Below are 19,773 nucleotides of genomic sequence, written 5' to 3'. Positions count from 1 at the left end.
GGAGATTGTGGAGTTTAAACTGCAGATTATACTTTCCTATTTGGTGAAGATCTTTTTCAAGCAAATCGTGGAGCTAAATGAAGGCATGATTATGGAAATCAGAATCAAAGAATTGAAGAAAGTTTGGCAAACAAAAATTGCTATTCTATATAGTCTTGTCGTTCTTCAAAGGAGAGACTGAGAACTAATTATGTTATTCTCTTGAGCTGATTCGCTACTCTCATTCTCTCAAAGAGCAAGCAAACTTATTCTAACAGTGCATTTGGTTGGCAATTTAATGGGGGAATGAGGCGAGTCGAGGGTAAAAATCACTCTTCTCTTGTTTGGTTGAGTTTGGGAGGGTGGAATCTCAAACTCATCTCACCCTCATTCCCTCCTTATGGAGGTTAGCCAAGCTCACCAAAATGGTGAGATTGGCTAATCTCCCCAAAGGAGAATGAGTTTTGATACTCAAAAGACTATTATATGTCTAATTAATAAATAATCACAACCATTAAATTAATCTATTCTTATTTTTATGTATAAAAATTTGGATAATATGGAAATATTATAATTAATATTCTAACACTCATGCTTACTCTTCATTTCATACTAAACATGGTAATGTTTATCTCACAACCACCTCACACTCACAATCACACTCATTGGATTAACAACCAAATGCCCTGTAAGTTCTTTTGCCTAAGAGTATCACATACTTGTATTCATTGATTGTTCTTCTTTAAAGCTCGAACACTCTAAATCACTATCCTACCCGTGAGCTATACAAAAATACTGAGAGTTCCAAACACTTTGAGTGAAATCTTGTTCTTCATTGTAAACCCTTTGTGGATATTCATTTGAGAAAATTTTATGGTTTACCTTTAAAACCACATGTGTAAAAGTTAAGAGGGTAACTTGTGAAAACCTCTGAGTTTCAGTGGTAAATTATGCAAAATCGCCGTAGTGGATTGAACTCCTATGCAAGGATGCTTAGGGAGTGGAGTAGGATGACTTGGTGAAGTCGTCGAACTACTGTTTGCATTTCTCTCAACCCTACTCTTTTACAGATTTGTTTTATTGCTTTAATCTGGTTTTATATGTTCTATATTGTTCATTGTTTAATATATATTGTATAATTATATGTGATTGCTTTATATGATTAGGAACTCATCTATTTGTTTGATTGATACCTATGGGTAAGAAACACAATTCACCCTCTCTTGTGTGGCCTAGGTCCTTCAATAATTCCTCGACCTGCCTCCTGAGGTCATCCACTTCAAGTTCTAGCAAATCACGTTCTTGAGTAGTTCGAGTAGGAACTCCACCACGCCGACCACTGCCCCGAGTAGTCATATGCTCCGATACCAATTGATGTAGTACAGAACAGGGAAAACACTATCTGCGCTCAAATTCAACAACAAAATCCAACACAACCAGAACAACCTGCACCTATCCCACAAAATACTCCACTACCAAACAACAAAATACCCAATCGACCAATAGAATTGAATTCACCGATCCTTCAAGGCAGGTAAAACAATACTAACAGAAAATAGAGTTCCCAATACTTACATAGAGATACATAATCACGTTCACCACTTTATCAATAACAGAAATGCAAGATAGAAATAGTAGCCACCACACGAGGCTGCACTTCACTTGTAAGTTTCTCAAAATAGAATTAACTGACCCAACCTCTTTGATTCCAGGTTAAATGGTTCCCCAATCAAAAGAAAAGACTACCCTCTAACAAAATACAACCACTAGTCAAAAGAGATGAAAACTACAGTAGACAGAAAACAAAGGACAAATAATGATATATATAAATGAGAAAGGGCTAAAGACACTCTTGGTCACAATATGTATTTTATCACTACTTCATCAATAAGTTCTAGTAAAACAGAGACAATTACAATCTCAAGTTTCTCTACATAAAGACTTATAATTGAAAGAAGAAAACACTAGAGAAATGAACACAAGATAATTAGGATAGAACAGAGTTCTCTTTATATCAATCTCACTCGATGCCACACACATGCTCTCTTTTCCTTCTAAACAGATACAAGCCCACACAAGCAGAATTCTTCATTGGATTTGCTCGTTCTTCTTAGCTATTAAATCACTGGCAACACAAGAGAAACAAAAAGGCTGTTAATTTGTGTAATAACAGATACTTTTAACAATAGACCTGATTTACGAATATCTTCAATAAGAAAGGATATTTTCTTTGCATGTTCTCTTCTTCTCCTTCTTCATAGTTGTTCATGCTTTTCTTTTCTTTTTCATTTCTTATTTCCTTCACCCTCTTCTTTTCAATGCTACTTTTCTTTTTCTTCTTATTCTTCTACTCTATTCATACTTATTTTCTTTTCAGCTTCATTTTCTTAACTAATTCGAATTTTCACTCTCAAAGCTCATGGTTTGGAGGATGATTTTTTTGTTAATTCTATATATATGCTGTATATACAGTGATTTATTTTCTATGTTTTGTAGTACAAGACCATCTATCAGTCTTGACCATTGAAACATTATATACGTACATACATACATATATACACAAATAAACCAACAAATGATTATAATTAGAGAGGGAAATTAAACCAACCGAAGAGACTGAGTGAGTTGAGCAACCAAAGCAGTATCCTCCTCAACTCTTGCTTTTAATATTCTGAACATTAGATTTAGTCTCATTTGGATATCCGCACTCGGCTTTGCTGTCAACTCCATCTCTTTACACAGTTGCTTGCCCTTCACTACAATCTTTTCATGTCTTTTCCTATCTTGTTTCTGCCCTTCTTTTCCACATATTTGTTCGTCTCTGATTTTTGCTTTCAATGCTCTTAGCCTCTTGATCCCAGATTTCCTTTTTAATCTTCTCTTCTGCCCAAACAACAACATTAAACAATAAAATATTGTTTTTAAATTGTTAGAGAAAAATGGTGAGTAATATACAATCGGAATATTAGAGACATTGAGGAGCAAATTATTCGCTATCTTAAATATCGACAAGTGTGAGTCTTTTGTAGATACCAAAGCTGGAGAAGACTCTTAGGAATCTGTATGCAAGTGTATTGAAAAGTTAAGTAACATATTTTATAGAAGGAATTGTAGTGAATAAAATCTTATCACCACGTTGGCCAAGCACTCCTCAATGCTACTAGAGGATGTTCGGCTGATTGTTCATTCATGATACGGCTGCCCCTTATCTTGAAAGCAAAGATTGTCAGTGGGCCTGACGGTCGTTGTTCGAACGTATGCACTCCGACACTTAAGTTAGCTTCCAAGACAATCACCCACTGCTAGAGGTTATTCGGCTGACTGTTCATCCGTGATGCGGTTGCCCTTATCTTGAAAGCAAAGATTGTCAGTGGTCCCGACGGTCATTGTTCGAACGTAGGCACTCTGACGCTTAAGTTAGCTTCCAAGACAATCACCAGCCAGCCAGAGTAATCACAATTAGAGTTTAAGAAAAACTATCTTTAAGGCTTTACCTCGTTTTATAGTAGAAGAGTTTCATTCCTTGTGTAACTCTATTAGAGTAATTTTAGAATCTCCTTCAATCAGTAAATTATCTTACTTAATTGTAAAAAATTCCTGATATTATAAACCTGTTAATAATGACATGGTTGACCAAAAAAGACTAATAGAATTGACCTGGTCGACCAAAGACTAATAGAATTATGTCACGTGTCCTTCTCGAAATATTCCTCACAGGAATGTTTGTATATATATACTTTTAAGCCTCTTTTGCTCTTGGCAGACTTCTTTCCGCACTTTCTCCATTTATACTCATCATCGATTACTTCCAGCTCCGATTGAGTCTTAACTACAACCCTTTGTGTCAATCCCGTCTTGGTCTTCTCCACCCCATTTTTACTACTGCTATTTCAAAGAAAAATACAATTCACATCTCAATTTCTACATCCAAATCAAACAAACAAGAGCCGATTGTTCATCAATAGTAAGCAAAACAAAAATATAATGAGTTACAAATCCAACAACATACAGAAGTATCATGTTCGCAAGAAATGGAATAGATATCTGACTATAGCATTAGCAGGGAAACATATCTGATGTGGTTTTTTAACATTTTTCCAAAAGTTTGTGAACATAATTAGTGTAGGTAAATCAATGAATAATGCAATGATAATGTGAATAGATGCGTATTTATATATCTTAACCTGAATTCGCCGGTGAACTGTAGTGCCATTTCTGAATTCTTTGGTGGGGATGAGCACTCCAGGATGATCTTCCACCAACGGTTCAGTCTCCTCAATTGCCCTGGCATTTCCCTGGGAGATTGAAGACTCAACTCTTGACAAAGTGGTCATCCTTGAAACATCCACAGAGGACTCTCCTGTTTTGTATGAATGTCGTGGAGTACTAGATTCACCACAGTATTTTTTGTATAATTTAGAGATTGCAGCACATATTAAGAAGATTAGAGGTAGGACAGATATTTTGATGGGGTTGTTGACCTTCTTCTCGTACAGATAAACATATTGCACTACCGCATTAACGCATTGCCAAATTGAGCCAAAAAATCCAAAATTTCCCGATGCATCTCCAAGGAGTCGCGAAATGATCATATCATTCTCTCGAACTCTATAAGAAAGCTCAATGATTGATATGACCAACCCCAATGAAGCCGTTATCATTGACATAAACGCATAGATTGGCTTTTTTGACGAGCTTAACTGATCAAATGCTAAAGATAAACCCTCAAAAATGAAACTGCCGAGTAACAACGTCCACTTTATATTTCTCTGAAATATATATGGACAAATATATGAATATATAATTAAGAAGCTAATTAAATAACTCCTAAATAAATTCTTAAAAAATGTTGGAGAAAACTTATGTCCTGTTCGTTTGGTATCACTTCCAAAAATTATGAAAACAAAAACAGAAACATAAATTAGGAAACAGAAAATGAAAACATAAATTTGACTATTGGTTTGGTTGCGTACCTAAAACAGAAATGAAAACATAAATTTAATTCAAGAAGAAATTGTCATGCGAGATGTTGGGAAACTCTGCTCTTGATTCACATAAATAGTCAGTGCTAAGGTTGATTCAAATATGAGTAGGGGGTCATCATGTGTGTGGTGTCTTAAAAATTTTGAAACCTTTTTTTTTGTTTTTAAAATTTTTTAAAACATGTTCACAAAAAAAAATTACAAACAAACACTTTTTTTTGTTTTCTATTTTTTGTAAAGCAAAACTAAAAACAAAAGTGAAACAAACAGAGCTTAAATTTACCCTTTTTCTTGATTCACTACGGGCCAAAGCATCATATGCATGACTAGGGACGTCAATCGCACTATCATCGGGAATTTGATTTTGGTTCAAAGTACGACCTTCGTTTGTAGCCAATTGAACCTCTGAATCCAGCAGGCCCGCCATCACTGATTCCTACTAGCAAGGCATTTCAAGTTGATATTATAACGAGATAAACATGATCAAGAGGATCTTCTAAAATTTCCCTATATTTATGTCAACTGAGGAGATCAATGATGGTAAATAAGAGAGAAACAGAGAGTTAACAAGCGTTTACCTCGGGAGATTGTATCGTGATGTTGAGATCGAGTGGAGAAAGTCAAACTCCAAAAAAGATGGTCATAGACTTGTATTGTTTTCCCTCAACGTATGAGAGAGGTTGAAGCGGGTCATTGTCATTGACTCATAGAAACTGCGCGGAATCTTCATCTTGTACTGTTTTTCCTGGAAATTCATCATGATTTCCCCTGTACGAGTGAGGTTGAAGTCGGTTCTTGTCATTGACTAACTCATTGCTCAATTGGATTCTTTAATATCATATGATCATCATACACAGTATGATTACTAAATAATGAAATGATTTTGGTTCTTCCATGTTAGCTCCTAAATAATATCTACGATTGTCGATGAACCTTAGTTGCACCCCATTTTCTGTTGAGCGCACCCCAATCTAAATAAATCTCAGTTAAAATTAAAACAGTTATGAGTTCACCCCATGTTCCTATTTTTTAAAATTTTGTCACCTGCACCCCATGTACAACAGAAGAAAAAAAAAACAGAGCATATCATCTCTTGTATTATACCTATACAACAACTTGGGATCAAAGACAAAATGAAGCCAGAATCATATAAGAAGCAATATCAGTCCTAAACATAATGAACAAGGAATGTCATTTCAGTCCTAAGCAGCATATGAACGAGGAAGTCCCAAACAAAATGAACAAGGAAGGTCATATCAGTCCCAGACAAAATGAACAAGGAGGTGTCTTGAATCAATCTATCAACTCCACAGTTGCTACGTTACGTGGCCTCGACCCAGATAGTGTCTTCAATTTTTCGATCCTAGAAGGAAACATAGCTGGCCACCTCTGGCAATGGTATGATGATGATTTGTCCACATCTTTGAAACAGGAGGCATGAGACTATTTGGAGTTAATTCCATTATGATGAAGTGAGAGTCATTGATATACCCGAATACCATGATCCCTTGCTTATAATCCATTGGCAGTGTATCCCTAAGGGGAAAAATGTGAGGCACTGTTCTTGTGAAATGAGTGCAACAACAACATTGTAGCATGTAGCTACCACATTTCTCATATAAGGCATCATCATCCAATTTTTTTGATCTGCCATAGTAGATTACACTCAACACTGGATAGAAGCTCTAATGTGCTTGAGAAAGGAGCTAATAGATTGTCATATTGACCTCCATTCATGCGAAGCTCATTTGCAAGATCTTTCCAAACTATTTGCCAACCATTATCACCCCAACAATAGAACGATGCCACAACTCTGAATCCATAGTGGCCATCTCTAGGGACATCAAAAATATTGGAAATGTAGGCCTGCAAGAATCAGGAAATAGAGACACCCAATTTGTGGTGTTTGGCTTCCTAGTTCTGTGTACCTTCAACTTTCCCTTTTGCTTGACACTCTGCTTTGAATTCTGACTTTGTTGAACATCTTCAAAGACATGAGACTCCATAGCATGCTCAAATGCTCAACGATCATGCTTGCTTGATTTTCATCTACTTGAGATGATTTAAGCCCCTTCTACCCCATCTTCCTCCCCCCCCCCCCCCCACATTAACCTTAGGCTTTGTCCTAATATGGAAGTGTTGCTTGCTTTGCCTAATGGCTGAAGCTATCTTTTTATTTCTAGCTTCTGAGGCACAATAGCAAGCTCAATTGTCCTCCACATAATCTCCATCTCAATATCAATGGTGACTTGATCTTTAGTGTCTTGACTGAATGGTTGGATGCACAATTGTTTCCAATAGTCATGTATGTCACTGAGTGGGATGCACTTACCTTCATTTCTGCAAATTGTCACCATATGAGCACATGGCAAACCAAAGCATTTGGCATTTGTGTGTAGACAATTCTCTGCACTAACTCCTACACTGCCAATGGAAGCACATTTAGTTTCAATCTTCTCCAAGGCAGCAATAGATACCACATTCACCAATTCCTTGTAGAAAGGAATCCTAAATCTAATTGGCACTCTAGTTAGATTGTCTTCAAAGGATGTCTTTATGTTAACAACTTGACATTGCAATAACAAGTTAATTTTGCTAAAAGATTGGACAAATCCACCAACTGAGTTAGAGAGGTACTTTCTAAGCTTAGAATGGCTGCTCTCAACTCTGTTGGTTGTGCTCCCTAAATGAAAAAACTGATCAACCCAGGCAGCCACAAAGTAGGTCTTGTATTTACTCAACCATGAATCATTGACATAACTCAAGGCTTTTAGATGATCCTTAAACTTGTTTTGCATATCCTTCACTGCCTCCTCAAACTCTGCAGTTGTTTTGGCATGCATGACAATTCCCCAACAGCTCATAAAATCATCAAACTCAGCTTTCAGTCGAAATAGGCCAACACAGTTGCTGAGGACATTTCTTAGATACATGTACTCAACATAGAATGTTCTTGGCACTTGGAAAAACAGTCTTCAGTGCATTCATCAAAGCAATCTCTCTATCACATATGAACACACCTGCCAATACTGTATCAAAAAAGTCTCTTATGCAATTCAAAGCCCGCACATAATTGTCTTGTTTCTCTGAACTCATATAGCAAAAAGCAACTGAGAATGTCTTCTTTGTAGAAGTAACTCCAACAAATTGCAGCAAAGATAGTATATATTTGTTGGTCTTGTATGCGTAGTCTAGCATAATAACAAAAGGAAAAGCTTTGGCCAGCTGAATTGAAGTAGAGTTACGCCAAAACAAGTCTTGTAACACCTCTGTTTCTGGTTCATAACAATGCTTTGTAACGTAACCATTCTCAGTTAATAACTTGAACAAATGTTGCATATGTGACTTACCAGCTGTCTCAGATAGCCTTAGAGCATTTCTGGCATTGTAAAGTGTCTTGATTGTTGATGCATTTGTTGGATCCTTGAGCTTCAAGTGATTTAGTATTTCCCTTGCCTTCACCCCTGACCTGCTTAGCCTCTCAACAGTTGCCTTTTCCTCTACACTTAGTCTACCTACATATGAATGCCCTTCAAAAGCTTTTACCAAAGCATGATTGTGCTTCCCATTCATAACAACCAACCCCCATGTCCCAGTTGCTGCATCTATCAATTGAGTTTTCAGAGAAAATGGGCATCCACATTTATTTGTTGATGATCTTATCTTCTTTGGAATGCATTTTGCCCTGTATCCACCACTCCTCTCACACCCAAATAAAATCCTAGAGGTTCTCTTCAGATCATTCAAGTATGATCTTTTAACAACCACAACTACTCCATGCCTACAGCCACATCTCCTAGCATACTATGGAATTCCTACACAATCCATAAACCAACCATCAACAAATCACTTCGAAAACACTAGGGAATTCCTACAAAGTTTACAATAAACGGGGTTGTAGTCTATACCATCTTTGTTCGAAAAAACTGGGTTGTGTCCGCTTTAACCATCAATGGGGTGGGTGACTCAACAACATGGCCCTGAAAATAGATGCAAATGCAAGGTCGTTTCAACAGTCACAAGTTAAATATGAACTAAACCCTAGCAACACGCACATTTTGTTGGGTTAGGGTTATGCTTACCAATTCGTCATTAACATTCTCTTCTCCTTCGAAGGAGTCTTCATCGTCTTCCATCACTACCTCGTAATCCATATCATCTTCGTCGCCTCTTCCCATCGGTCCATCGACGTTTTCGATGAAGAAATTGCTCGAGAATTGTAAGAATCGCGAGAGAGAAGCTGTGCAAGTGAGAGAGAGGAGGGAAACGAAGGAGAAAGAGAGAAGTGGAGGGAAATGGTAGGGTCAGCGGGAGTGTGTATAGATGACGGTTTTTTGTTGATTTAGGAGTGTACTTAGCAAAAGTTGGGGTGCAAATAAGATTAATCATGATTGTCACATAAATTAATGGTCCAGATTAGATTTGATCAAATAAAATCCAAGTTTCACACACATACACAAATAACGTGTACTTTGGAAGCTAGCTATAGTTAAATGACTGGAAATGCTTTGTCAGTATATATATATATATATATTGTATTTAACTAACATAAAGTCATAAAGAAGACCCATCGTTTCTTAGCCTGACGCCCAAACAACTAAGCTTCCAACCCCATCCTTCTAGCTCTACAACTCGCTCCTCACAGGTTATGGAATGCTATCGAGGACGTTGCCAATGGTCTTTCTTTACCCTTTTCTTAACGCAGATGAGATGAATGATATTGCAGTGTCCCATGAGAAAGGAGGATGAGAAAGGTTGAGCGTTTAGCGATGTAGAGTTTACAGATTCTCCAAAAAGAGTAAGACAGACGAAGAGTTAGTTGGAGAAGTAGACGTGTATTAATTATTGTTTAAAATAAAATTTAATTAGAACAAATTCATTTGCTACCGTTCACACTTGGCAAAAATATCGGGACATAAATGTATCTTTGAACCCAACAAATAATAGGCAAACTGATTGGTCTAATATTCAGACATAAAGTCAATTAATCTGACTTACTGTTCATATATGAATTATCCTTTGTGAACTTAAAATAAGAACTAATATTTTCAGCATTGATTTGAAACATGTGATACTCACTTCTCATTTCACTTATCCACACCCTAAAAAAGTAATCTATATTATAAATCTGCACTTTAAATCCACATCAGAGAATTCACACGAGGGCTTTCATGGTTGTGCACTCCCTGGTATTTTGTTATCAGGTAACTTGAGTCTTCTGTCGCTCTCTGCAACCTTCTTCACATAGCATCCTCCAGTTGAACAGTCATAGTAATACCTGCGAAGATTGTAAATACTGTTTAACTAAAATCTCAAATTCATTACGTCATACATATTAAAGACTGTGAAGCAGCCTTACGACAGAAAGGAAAAATGAATCTAAAAGAACAAGAATATCATCGGATCATCCTAATTAACATCGAGTGTGATGTGGGCTTTGCATACACATGCACACACACACACACATACATATATATATATATATATTCTGTCTTTGTTGACACAATAGCACCCAACAGTTATTAGTTAGGACAGTTAACAACCATCATTAATTTGGTAATCCCATGGAGACGACATCCATATATAATATATTGATCCTCTAATATCAGCCGTGCAAAACCTTGCCTATTTAAGTTTGTTTTATTAAAATTTCAAACAATGGCAAGCGCATACCAAAATTAATGGATCACTAACTCAATGTTTTATATCCATATATAAATAGAGTGAAAAGAAACCATTGAAACATGTATCCACTTTTAGTTGCAGGTGGTGTGTTATGACAAACAAAGAGACCATCAGTATATAAAATATATAGATACACGCGTGTGCGTGTGTGCGCGCATGTATGGTTATGTAAGAATGATTTCCAAATTCCAAATCAACATATAGATCACAACCCAATGATGGAATGGGAAAAAAAGGAATGACAAGGAGTTCATGGTCCAGACTCCAGATACATTGTTTTGGAAGTTAGAATATACCTTATCATGAATATATGCCCCAGTACTCATACATATTTGGGAACGGGTGCTTCATCAATATATATTTATTAGCAATATGTGTTTAATTACTTATATAAAGAGATATCAGATATGTACCAAAAAATAACCAGCCAATCACACAAACAAACACTCGCATGACTGGGGTCCAATCTACATATTCATTTCATAAGAATATAAGATCCATATTTCTAACACCATATATATATATATATATATATATATATATATATATATATATCAGCATTAGCTTCATCACAATTCACAAGTGGGTACTTAGGAGTTCATTGATGAATATTTTACTAGTTCACGTGCAAGGAAAACGTACTGGTAAATTGTGTTCTTTATAATTCTTCACCAATCAAAGTCTTATCCTTACCTCTGGTTGCGGTTGTTCGTGGCAGACTTCTTTCTGTACTTTCTCCATTTATATCGATTTGGTCCTTAATGCAACCCTTCCTTTCATCTCGTTATTCTTCACCCCATTTTTACTACTGCAATTTCAAAGAAAAATACAATTCACATCTCAATTTCTACATCCAAATCAAACAAACAAGAGCCGATTATTCATTAATAGTAAGCAAAACAAAAATATAGTGAGCCTCTTGCATGGTTGTATCTATTGATGGTGCAACACCATGCCACGTTGAGCTGCCCCCGATGTGGTCCGATGGGACCATACACGGTGACGATAAATGATCATATCATCGAACACATTGTCGATGACATTGAGATACTTGGAGAACTCGAAGTCTGAGGAGGAGAATGGATCGACGAATTGACTGGTGAAGTGAGTGAAATTAGGGTTAGGGTTTTGGTGAGGAGTGTCCATGGACTGAAACTAGGTGGAAGTGTAAAGGGGGAATAGATGTCAAGACACGCTACCATTATAATGTAAATGAGGCTCTTATTTCTTTATTTTTTCCCTTTATTTTTATGTTGTGTTGTTCAAAATTATTGTACTCAACAATATCGTCAATATTTGAAACACACAATTTTAAAAGCTAGTCCAGCTATATCACCTGCGAACTTGGGAAACTTCAGGCCAGTTCCGGGCGCCATACGGCCTAGTAACATAAGCTAATAACTTTTCATCTTCTTCAAGTGTCCAACTACCTTTCCTGAGACCAGTTTCACAAGAAGGAACCCCAGAATATACAGAGAACAAGTGTCGACCAGTCAGCGAAAATCAATTGTCGAAAATGACAAAACTAACAAACAAAAAAAGGGAATACTCGAAAATATCGAAAGGACAGGTATCAGCCAGCCACCAAATACCACCGGTTATTATAAAATATAGATAGATGGGTAGTGCAGACAGATTGTCTCATATGTTGGTGTTCACGTGGTCAAGGATGCAAAAAAAAAAAGAAGAAAAATCACAAGGAGCTAGACTTCTATGAGTTGTTGCCAAGCTCTATATATAAATATCAACAAGTGTGAGCCGTTAGGTCGTAAAGATGAGCTCAAAAGCCCCAAACAAACAGAGGGCAACAAAGCCCCAAATTTGAAGGAACTACATGCTATAGAATGGATGTAAGGGAGCTACAGGCCCTAAAAAAGTTGCATCAATAAAATGTTTATGGTCATGTACGTTCCTATTCCTATATATGTAGGCATACAAATCCAACAACATAGAGAAGCATCATATTCGCAACATATGGCATGGATATCTGAATATCTGGATATCTGAATATCTGATTATAGCGGGGAAACATTTCTGATGTGGATTTTTAACATTTTTCCAAAAGTTAACATAGTTAAACAATGATGAATGCAATTATCATGTGAAGAGATGCGTATTTATATACCTTTACCTGATTCGCTGGTGTACTGTAGTGTCATTTCTTAATTCTTTGGTGGTGATGAGCACTCCAGGATCATCTTCCACCAACAGTTCAACCTCCTCAACTGCCCTGGCATTTCTCAGGGAGACTGAAGACTCAACTCTTGACAAGGTGGTTGTCTTTGAATCATCCACAGAGGACTCTCTTGTTATGTATGGATGTCGTTGAGTACTAGAATCACCGCAGTAATTATCATATAATTTAGAGATCGCAACACAGATGAGGAAGATTAAAGGTAGGATAGATATTTTGATCGGGCTGTCGATCTTCTTTTCGTAAAGGTAAACATATTGTACTACTGCATAAATGCATTGCCAAGTTGAGATAAAAAATCCAAAATTTTCCAGTGCCTCTCCAAGGAGTTGCGAAATGATCATATCATTCTCTCTAACTCTGTAAGAAAGCTCAATGATTGATAGGAGCAACCCCAATGAAGCCGTTATCATTGACATAAATGCATATATTGGCTTCTTTGGGGTGCTTAACTGATCAAATGCTATGGATAAACCCTCTAAAATGAAACTGCCCAAGAACAACGCGATTCTTCTCTGAAATATACATACACATATATATATATAAAATTAAAAATCCAATTAAATAACGCATAAATAAATTATTTTTTAAAAAAAGGTTGGGGAGATTAAATTTACCATTTTTCCTCTTAGGTGCAAAGCATCATTTTGATTCCAAGGACGACCTTCGTCTCTTGTCGATTGAATCTCTAAATCGGGCAAGCCCGTCATCATGGATTCCTACTAGCAAGGCATTTCGAGTTGATTATCACGAGATAAACGTGATCAAGAGGATCAAAATCTTCTAAAATTTGCCAAAATTTCTATAAACTAAGGAGATCGATGATGGCAAGTACGAGAGAAACAGAGTTATAAGGGTTTTACCTAGGGAGATGGTATCGTCGTGTTGAGATCGAGTGCAGAAAGTGAAAGTCGAAAATAATCTGCTTGCTGTAATGTTTTTTCCAATGTAGAAGAGAAGAGGTTGAAGCGCGTCCTTGTCATTGACTCAATTATGTCAATATGCGATACACAACGGTGGGATTAGGGGTCCTCGGCCGGGCTCGCCGGAATGAGCTTCATGGTGCATTTGTTTACATCATGCACGCAAACACGACCCGACCCGGTGACCCGGGCCTTATCAGTTAGACCCGAAACCTTTTACACAGGGACCGGGTTCGGGTATTGATTTCACTCACTTTGTGGTTGAGTGGTTCTCGGGCGACTCGGTATCATGAAACTTTGTTAGGGGGCTTTTTCATACTTTTAAAGCATTTTTCCCTTTACTTCTCTTTTATAAAAACGATGTGGGATATGAAGCTTTGAGATATCCTCTGTTGTACCTGATTCAACTTCATCATCTTCCACTCTTTCTCTTCTATCTCATCACCCATTTCATATCAAGATCCTCAATATGCATATATATATATATATATATATATATATATATATATATATCATTATTTTGGGGCCGACTCTTTTATCTCTCTATCTCCTCCATCATTACTTGATCATCATCTCTTCTATGTGTGAGATCACCCATCCATATCCATGGAATACTCTTTTATCTCTATATTTTCTGGACAAATAAATCTCTCTGGTCCATCATTATTTCGACACAAAGCAATCTTTCTCACTCTCTCACACGCACAATGACACTTTAATTGTCTATTTGTCTTTGATTACCTGGTGATGTTTCTCGGTGAGTCATGGAGTGAGCTATGTATTTCATAACCATGAGTGACTGTTGCTTTTGAAGCTTTTGGACTTGCTGCACTTACCCACATCGCAAGGAAAGGTAGACAAGCAAAAAGAAACCGACTTTAAAAGCAAAAACAAGAACATAGAAAAGCACCTCTAGGCATACAAATCCAACAACATAAAGAAGCATCATGTTCGCAGCATATGGAATGGATATCTGATTATAGCAGGGAAACATTTCTGATGTGGATTTTTTACATTTTTCCAAAAGTTAACACAGCTAAACAAAGATGAATGCAATGATAATGTGAAGAGATGCATATTTATATATATACCTTTACCTGATTCGCTGGTGTACAGTAGTGTCATTTCTTAATTCTTTGGTGGTGATGAGCACTCCAGGATCATCTTCCACCACTGGTTCAATCTCCTCAATTGCCCTGGCATTTCTCTGGGAGTCTGAAGACTCAACTCTTGACAAGGTGGCTGTCCTTAAAGCATCCACGGAGGACAGAGGACTCTCTTGTTATGTATGAATGTCGTCGAGTACTAGTAACAAAGAAAAATCAAATTAAATAACGCATAAATAAATTATTTATAAAAAAAAAAAGTTGGGGAGATTAAATTTACCATTTTTCCTGATTCTCTTTGGTGCAAAGCATCATTTGCAACCCTGGCGACGTCAATCACAACATGATCGGGGCTTTGATTTTGGTTCAAAGGACGACCGAAGTCTGTTTTGGATTGAATATCTAAATCGAGCAAGCCCGTCATCACGGATTCCTACTACCAAGGCATTTCAAGCTGATTATAACGAGATAAACGTGATCAAGAGGATCAAAATCTTCTAAAATTTGCCAATATTTCTATAAACTAAGGTAATCGATGATGGTAATTACATATGTAAGAAACAGAGAGAGTTGTAAGTGTTTACCTAGAGAGTTGAGATCGAGTGAAGAAAGTGGAACTCCCAAAAAGATGGCCACATACTGCGCGGAATCTGCTTCTCGAACTGTTTTCTTGGAAAATTCATCACCATTGCCCCACAATGTACAAGAGAGAATTCTTGTCAATGTCTCATTGCTCAATTAGATTCTTTGGGCTTCAAAGCAAATCTATGTGCATATGCGATACCCAAAGGTGGGACTAGGGGTTTGTTTTGGGTTTTGGGCCTAGGCTTGGCCCAACTTCATGGTGCATTCAGTTGTGTTTGTCTATTGATGGAGGCTACTACAAGTCAAGATGAGGAATCTATAGCCCATATTAGTATGATCCTATAAACTATAAAGCATTAGATTTTCTGATTTTTGTATCTATGACAAATAGTCAAATACACACTACCCATATACAGCATCCATCTAAGACCATGAGCAACAAACTTCATATAACTCATATGATATCAATCATTTTTCTTTAGAGTAATGCTACATCCACTCAAAATATGACCCCTTATTTTACCCTCAAATCTATGTGGTATGTTAAACATTCATTGATTATAAGGTCAAAAAGCATATGTGAGTGGAGACGTGACCAAAGGTGAATCTGTAAGCAACTCAGTGGGGCCGGCTTGGGCCCCAGTGAAATCTTGGCAAAAAAAATTTTATCAGGCTTTAGGTGCCAGGTCCATGCAAAAATTAAGCATTGGTTTGCCTATTGCAACAATAAGTGTTGAAAGATCATTTTCAGAATGAACATTGTCAAGACGGATTTGCACAATCGGATGAGTGACAAATTTCTAAAATGATCGTCTTCTACGTTTTATAGAAAAGAGTTTGTTGGAACAATTATTAATGATGTTGTAATAGAGTTTTTTCAGAATATGAAAATTCATAAAGAACAATCGTGATAAATAAAAATGTATTGTTTTAGAATTATCAAGGAATTGTAGTGCGCCAAATTCAAGTTTAATTAGCAAATTGGTAAATTATAATAAGCACTAGCGCGACAAGATTTCTTCTTTCAAAAAAAATGTACTTATTTATTCAGCTCATCAATATGGTATTATTTATGACAGTTGCAACCTCAAGCAAAGTTATTTGCCGAGGATACCAGAATATTTATGCCAATTTAAAAGTTTTAAACATAAGTTGCCTTCAACGCTTATCTCTCAAGGCCGAGATTAATGACCCTAATTTTGATATTAACAGTCAGAAACAGTTTTTGCCATGTAATTAATTAGTTTCTGCTTATTTTTACTTTATATACAGGACCAAGAAGCCTAGCTAGCTCAACCAAGTCCATTCTACTTCCAGCCTCCATTACTGAGAATGAATTTGCTTAAAGTGATGATTTTTATAGGCCATATCATGCTTTCAGTATGTGGGATCTTTGTGATTGCAGGACGAGGACAAAGAGTAATCGACTACGGAGCAATTAGAGGTCAAGATAAGTGCAGTGGGAAGCAGCATGATCATGGAGACTGCAAAGACAATCCTGTTAACCGATACAATAGAGGCTGTGAAAAGATCGAAAGGTGCCGGGGAGGAGTTAAGGAAGAAGAAATCTCACCATATGCATGACTTGAAATTCCATACAATTAAGCTGTTAATGGTTCTCTACACATGAAATGCGACAATGTGAGATATGTGGATGTTTTTGCATCATCAGTAGTACACTTCTTATTGACTTCAACCATGATAAATTTGTTAAGAATTATATATGTCCCACATCGGTTCGCTAAGCCAAGTGATTTGGGTTTATATGAGATTAAGAGTGAGCCCCCATCTCACAGGTATGATGCCTTTTTTCTTGAGTCAAGTACTATTACTTGAGATAGCCTTAGGGAGAAATAAAGTAATGCATCCGATGTATCCACTGGAACCGATAAATCCAAATAGGACAATATCATGTATACGAACGAGATGAGATTTCTAACAAAATTGCCCTCAACCTTCACCCTACAAAATTAAGATCATTAATCAGTAGTACAAGAAAATGAAGTGCTAGGCATTTGATATCGAAGATCATATTGTTGCAGTCAATCAATTGAGGAAGTGAAGTTCAAGGAAAATCAAAGCTACTTACTCCGACTCTAGGGCAGACAAGTCTTAATCTGTGAAAGTTTTTTTGGTAACCTATAACAATAGACCACTAAGTCCAAACTCGTTCCAGACTAGACAAGTGTAAACCCACTCGACAAGTTAGTTGGGCCGAGACCCAGTACAAACCACTAGAAAATAACTGCATTAGTTTAGAATCGAATTCCCAATGTCAGACTAGATTCTTTACGCACTAAGTCTCTCCAGATATGTTGGTTCTAATAACAAGCAAATATTGATAGAATTCAAGATAACCAGAACTCTCATCAACAGAACATCAGATTTTCTTTACTGCAAGAACCAGAACAGATCAAGGTTTTCTCTTACAACAGTAAGTCACAAACTACAAGCAAAGGCTCGCACAAACAAAATAAAGACATTGCACATCAAATGACCAAACTACCCTTGCACCAAAAGACTAAAAAGGACTCGAAAACATAAACTGAAATACTTAGCTGCAACCAAAGGAACACAGAACACAGATGCAATTCATTCAAGACTTCCCCTGAATTGCATTCCCGCAATTATCCCCAACCTGCTCCTATACACATTTGCATCAGCCTTGTCAGACCCATCTTCCTATTGGAGCTTGTCATTTACAATCAATGGAGCCACTACTGAATTTGATCCCAACATATTATGCCTTGACAGAACAGCCTTAGCATATCTTGATTGACAGAAGAAGATGCCTTCCTCACTCTGGTCTACCGTAATACCTAGAAAGTAGTAGAGCAACCTCGGATCAGTCATCTCATACCTGTTCATCATAGCCTGTTTAATGCCCTGAATAAGCTCCTCAGAATTCCTTGTAATGATCAAATCATCCACATAAATAGATATGTCCAAGATAGAGTCTCCTTCTTTCAAACTGTACAAGGTAGTCTCACTTCTACTTCTCTGAAATCCCCCTTCTTTGAAAAAATTGTCCACCTCAGAATACCAAATTATAGGGGGAATGCTCCGATTTTTATGTGAAACCCCTTGCAACAAGTCTAGCTTTTGTACTTGTGCACACTATCATGAGGATTTAGCTTGATTTTATTCTTTTCAATCATGAAGATTTCTTCCTCCATAGCTTTACACCAAGCAGGATCACCATATGGAAGAAAAAAACTAAGCGGAGCCACCATATGCGTGATTTAAAATTCAATACAATTAAGCTGCTAATGTTGTCTACGCATGAAACGTGAGATGTGGATGTTTTTTGCAGCATCAATACTTCATTTCTTCTTGACTACGACAATGATTCCTAAAATAAGGTTAGCATCCTTTGAACTGCTCAAAATTGGGGGCATATGTAAATGTTCTGTTTGTTTTACAGCCGAGTCTCAAGCGTTTAGAGTCCCGAATGGCTTCATTTGAACCGCTCACAATTATTAGTTAGTTCTAGAGAAATTCATGCTAACTGTGACTAATTATAGTCAACAAATCTCTATATATATATACACAATCCCAATTCAGCATTCATCGACCCAGTTCAATCGACCTCCCCGGCACCGATTGGAATAAAAGAAAGAGGACTTGTAAGCTATTGCCATAGAGTTGCAATTACTTTGTGGTTCTCATTGACAATGGCTTTGTCCAAAATGATGGCTGTCTTGTGCTTGAGCATGCTGTTGGTATCTGCAGTTTTTGTTGAAGAAGCTTATGGACGATCTGGACCTGAAATCAGCTATGGAGCAATCGTAGGAAATAATAAACACTTCTGCAGGTTACACCCTGAGAGATGCAAAGATAAGCCTGCTAATAACTACAATAGAGGTTGTGATCATAGCACACGCTGCCGGGGAGGAAGTCATTGAATTGGGTAGTCCAATCTCAATACATTCATCATCTAATTTATGTATTGACATTGTCTGTCGATTATTAACATGTATTATTATTGAATAAGAGTGTAAGACTCGATCATAACAATGGAATTATTATATATCTTACTTCTTCGTTACCAGTTTTACTAACATTCAAAGGTATTTATCAAGACTATAATCCCACATCGATTTGACACCTAATTGAATGGTTTATAAGTAAATTTTGGACCCTCTCACATTAACAATGCTTCTTCTGAGCTTAAATATCATTGACGATCATTAACAAAAAACTACCATTAATTCTTTGATTCAAACCTTTTTTTCAGCTAATTGTATCTAATTAATTCGAGGCTAAAAAACAACGTCGGATTACATATATAATGCATCAAATTTCCGATGGGTGGACCG

At 36.9% G+C, this 19,773-nt stretch overlaps 3 protein-coding genes across 8 annotated transcripts; all 3 read right to left on the bottom strand.

The window, feature by feature from the left end:
• Nucleotides 1-1,777: 1,777 nt before the first annotated feature.
• On the bottom strand, nucleotides 1,778-5,657 carry LOC120007783. Of its 3 annotated transcripts, none has more exons than XM_038858234.1 (5): nucleotides 5,540-5,657; nucleotides 5,245-5,397; nucleotides 4,164-4,748; nucleotides 2,588-2,862; nucleotides 1,778-2,104 (listed from the first exon to the last, which is right to left on the bottom strand). In XM_038858234.1, the coding sequence occupies exons 2-5, from the start codon at nucleotides 5,386-5,388 to the stop codon at nucleotides 2,068-2,070; spliced, it is 1,041 nt and encodes a 346-aa protein (XP_038714162.1). In that variant the 5' UTR covers nucleotides 5,389-5,397; nucleotides 5,540-5,657; the 3' UTR covers nucleotides 1,778-2,067. The 3 variants fall into 3 exon arrangements, with proteins under 3 accessions (XP_038714162.1, XP_038714160.1, XP_038714163.1); XM_038858232.1 differs by having other exon boundaries at nucleotides 5,245-5,400; nucleotides 5,540-5,624; XM_038858235.1 differs by having other exon boundaries at nucleotides 5,245-5,390; nucleotides 5,540-5,618.
• A 2,241-nt stretch (nucleotides 5,658-7,898) lies between these two features.
• On the bottom strand, nucleotides 7,899-9,139 carry LOC120007242. The gene is made up of 3 exons (XM_038857448.1): nucleotides 9,044-9,139; nucleotides 8,870-8,941; nucleotides 7,899-8,765 (listed from the first exon to the last, which is right to left on the bottom strand). Exons 1-3 carry the CDS (start codon nucleotides 9,137-9,139, stop codon nucleotides 7,899-7,901), a joined length of 1,035 nt encoding a protein of 344 aa, XP_038713376.1.
• Nucleotides 9,140-9,904: 765 nt separating this feature from the next.
• Nucleotides 9,905-15,593, bottom strand: LOC120007784. 4 transcript variants are annotated; one of them, XR_005470245.1, is made up of 9 exons: nucleotides 15,454-15,593; nucleotides 15,150-15,302; nucleotides 14,861-15,068; nucleotides 13,704-14,589; nucleotides 13,458-13,559; nucleotides 12,772-13,355; nucleotides 11,983-12,081; nucleotides 11,340-11,454; nucleotides 9,905-10,239 (listed from the first exon to the last, which is right to left on the bottom strand). XR_005470245.1 is itself a non-coding variant. In XM_038858236.1 (6 exons), exons 2-5 carry the CDS (start codon nucleotides 13,551-13,553, stop codon nucleotides 11,388-11,390), a joined length of 840 nt encoding a protein of 279 aa, XP_038714164.1. In that variant the 5' UTR covers nucleotides 13,554-13,559; nucleotides 13,704-14,195; the 3' UTR covers nucleotides 9,905-10,239; nucleotides 11,340-11,387. The 4 variants fall into 4 exon arrangements, 2 of the variants coding, with proteins under 2 accessions (XP_038714164.1, XP_038714165.1); XR_005470246.1 differs by having other exon boundaries at nucleotides 12,778-12,978; XM_038858236.1 differs by lacking the exons at nucleotides 14,861-15,068; nucleotides 15,150-15,302; nucleotides 15,454-15,593 and having other exon boundaries at nucleotides 12,778-13,355; nucleotides 13,704-14,195.
• Nucleotides 15,594-19,773: the final 4,180 nt, after the last annotated feature.

The sequence above is a fragment of the Tripterygium wilfordii genome, chromosome 10 (genome assembly GCF_013401445.1).
Source record: "Tripterygium wilfordii isolate XIE 37 chromosome 10, ASM1340144v1, whole genome shotgun sequence".
NCBI classification, from domain to species: domain Eukaryota; kingdom Viridiplantae; phylum Streptophyta; class Magnoliopsida; order Celastrales; family Celastraceae; genus Tripterygium; species Tripterygium wilfordii.
This window is presented reverse-complemented; position numbering and strand designations above follow the sequence as displayed.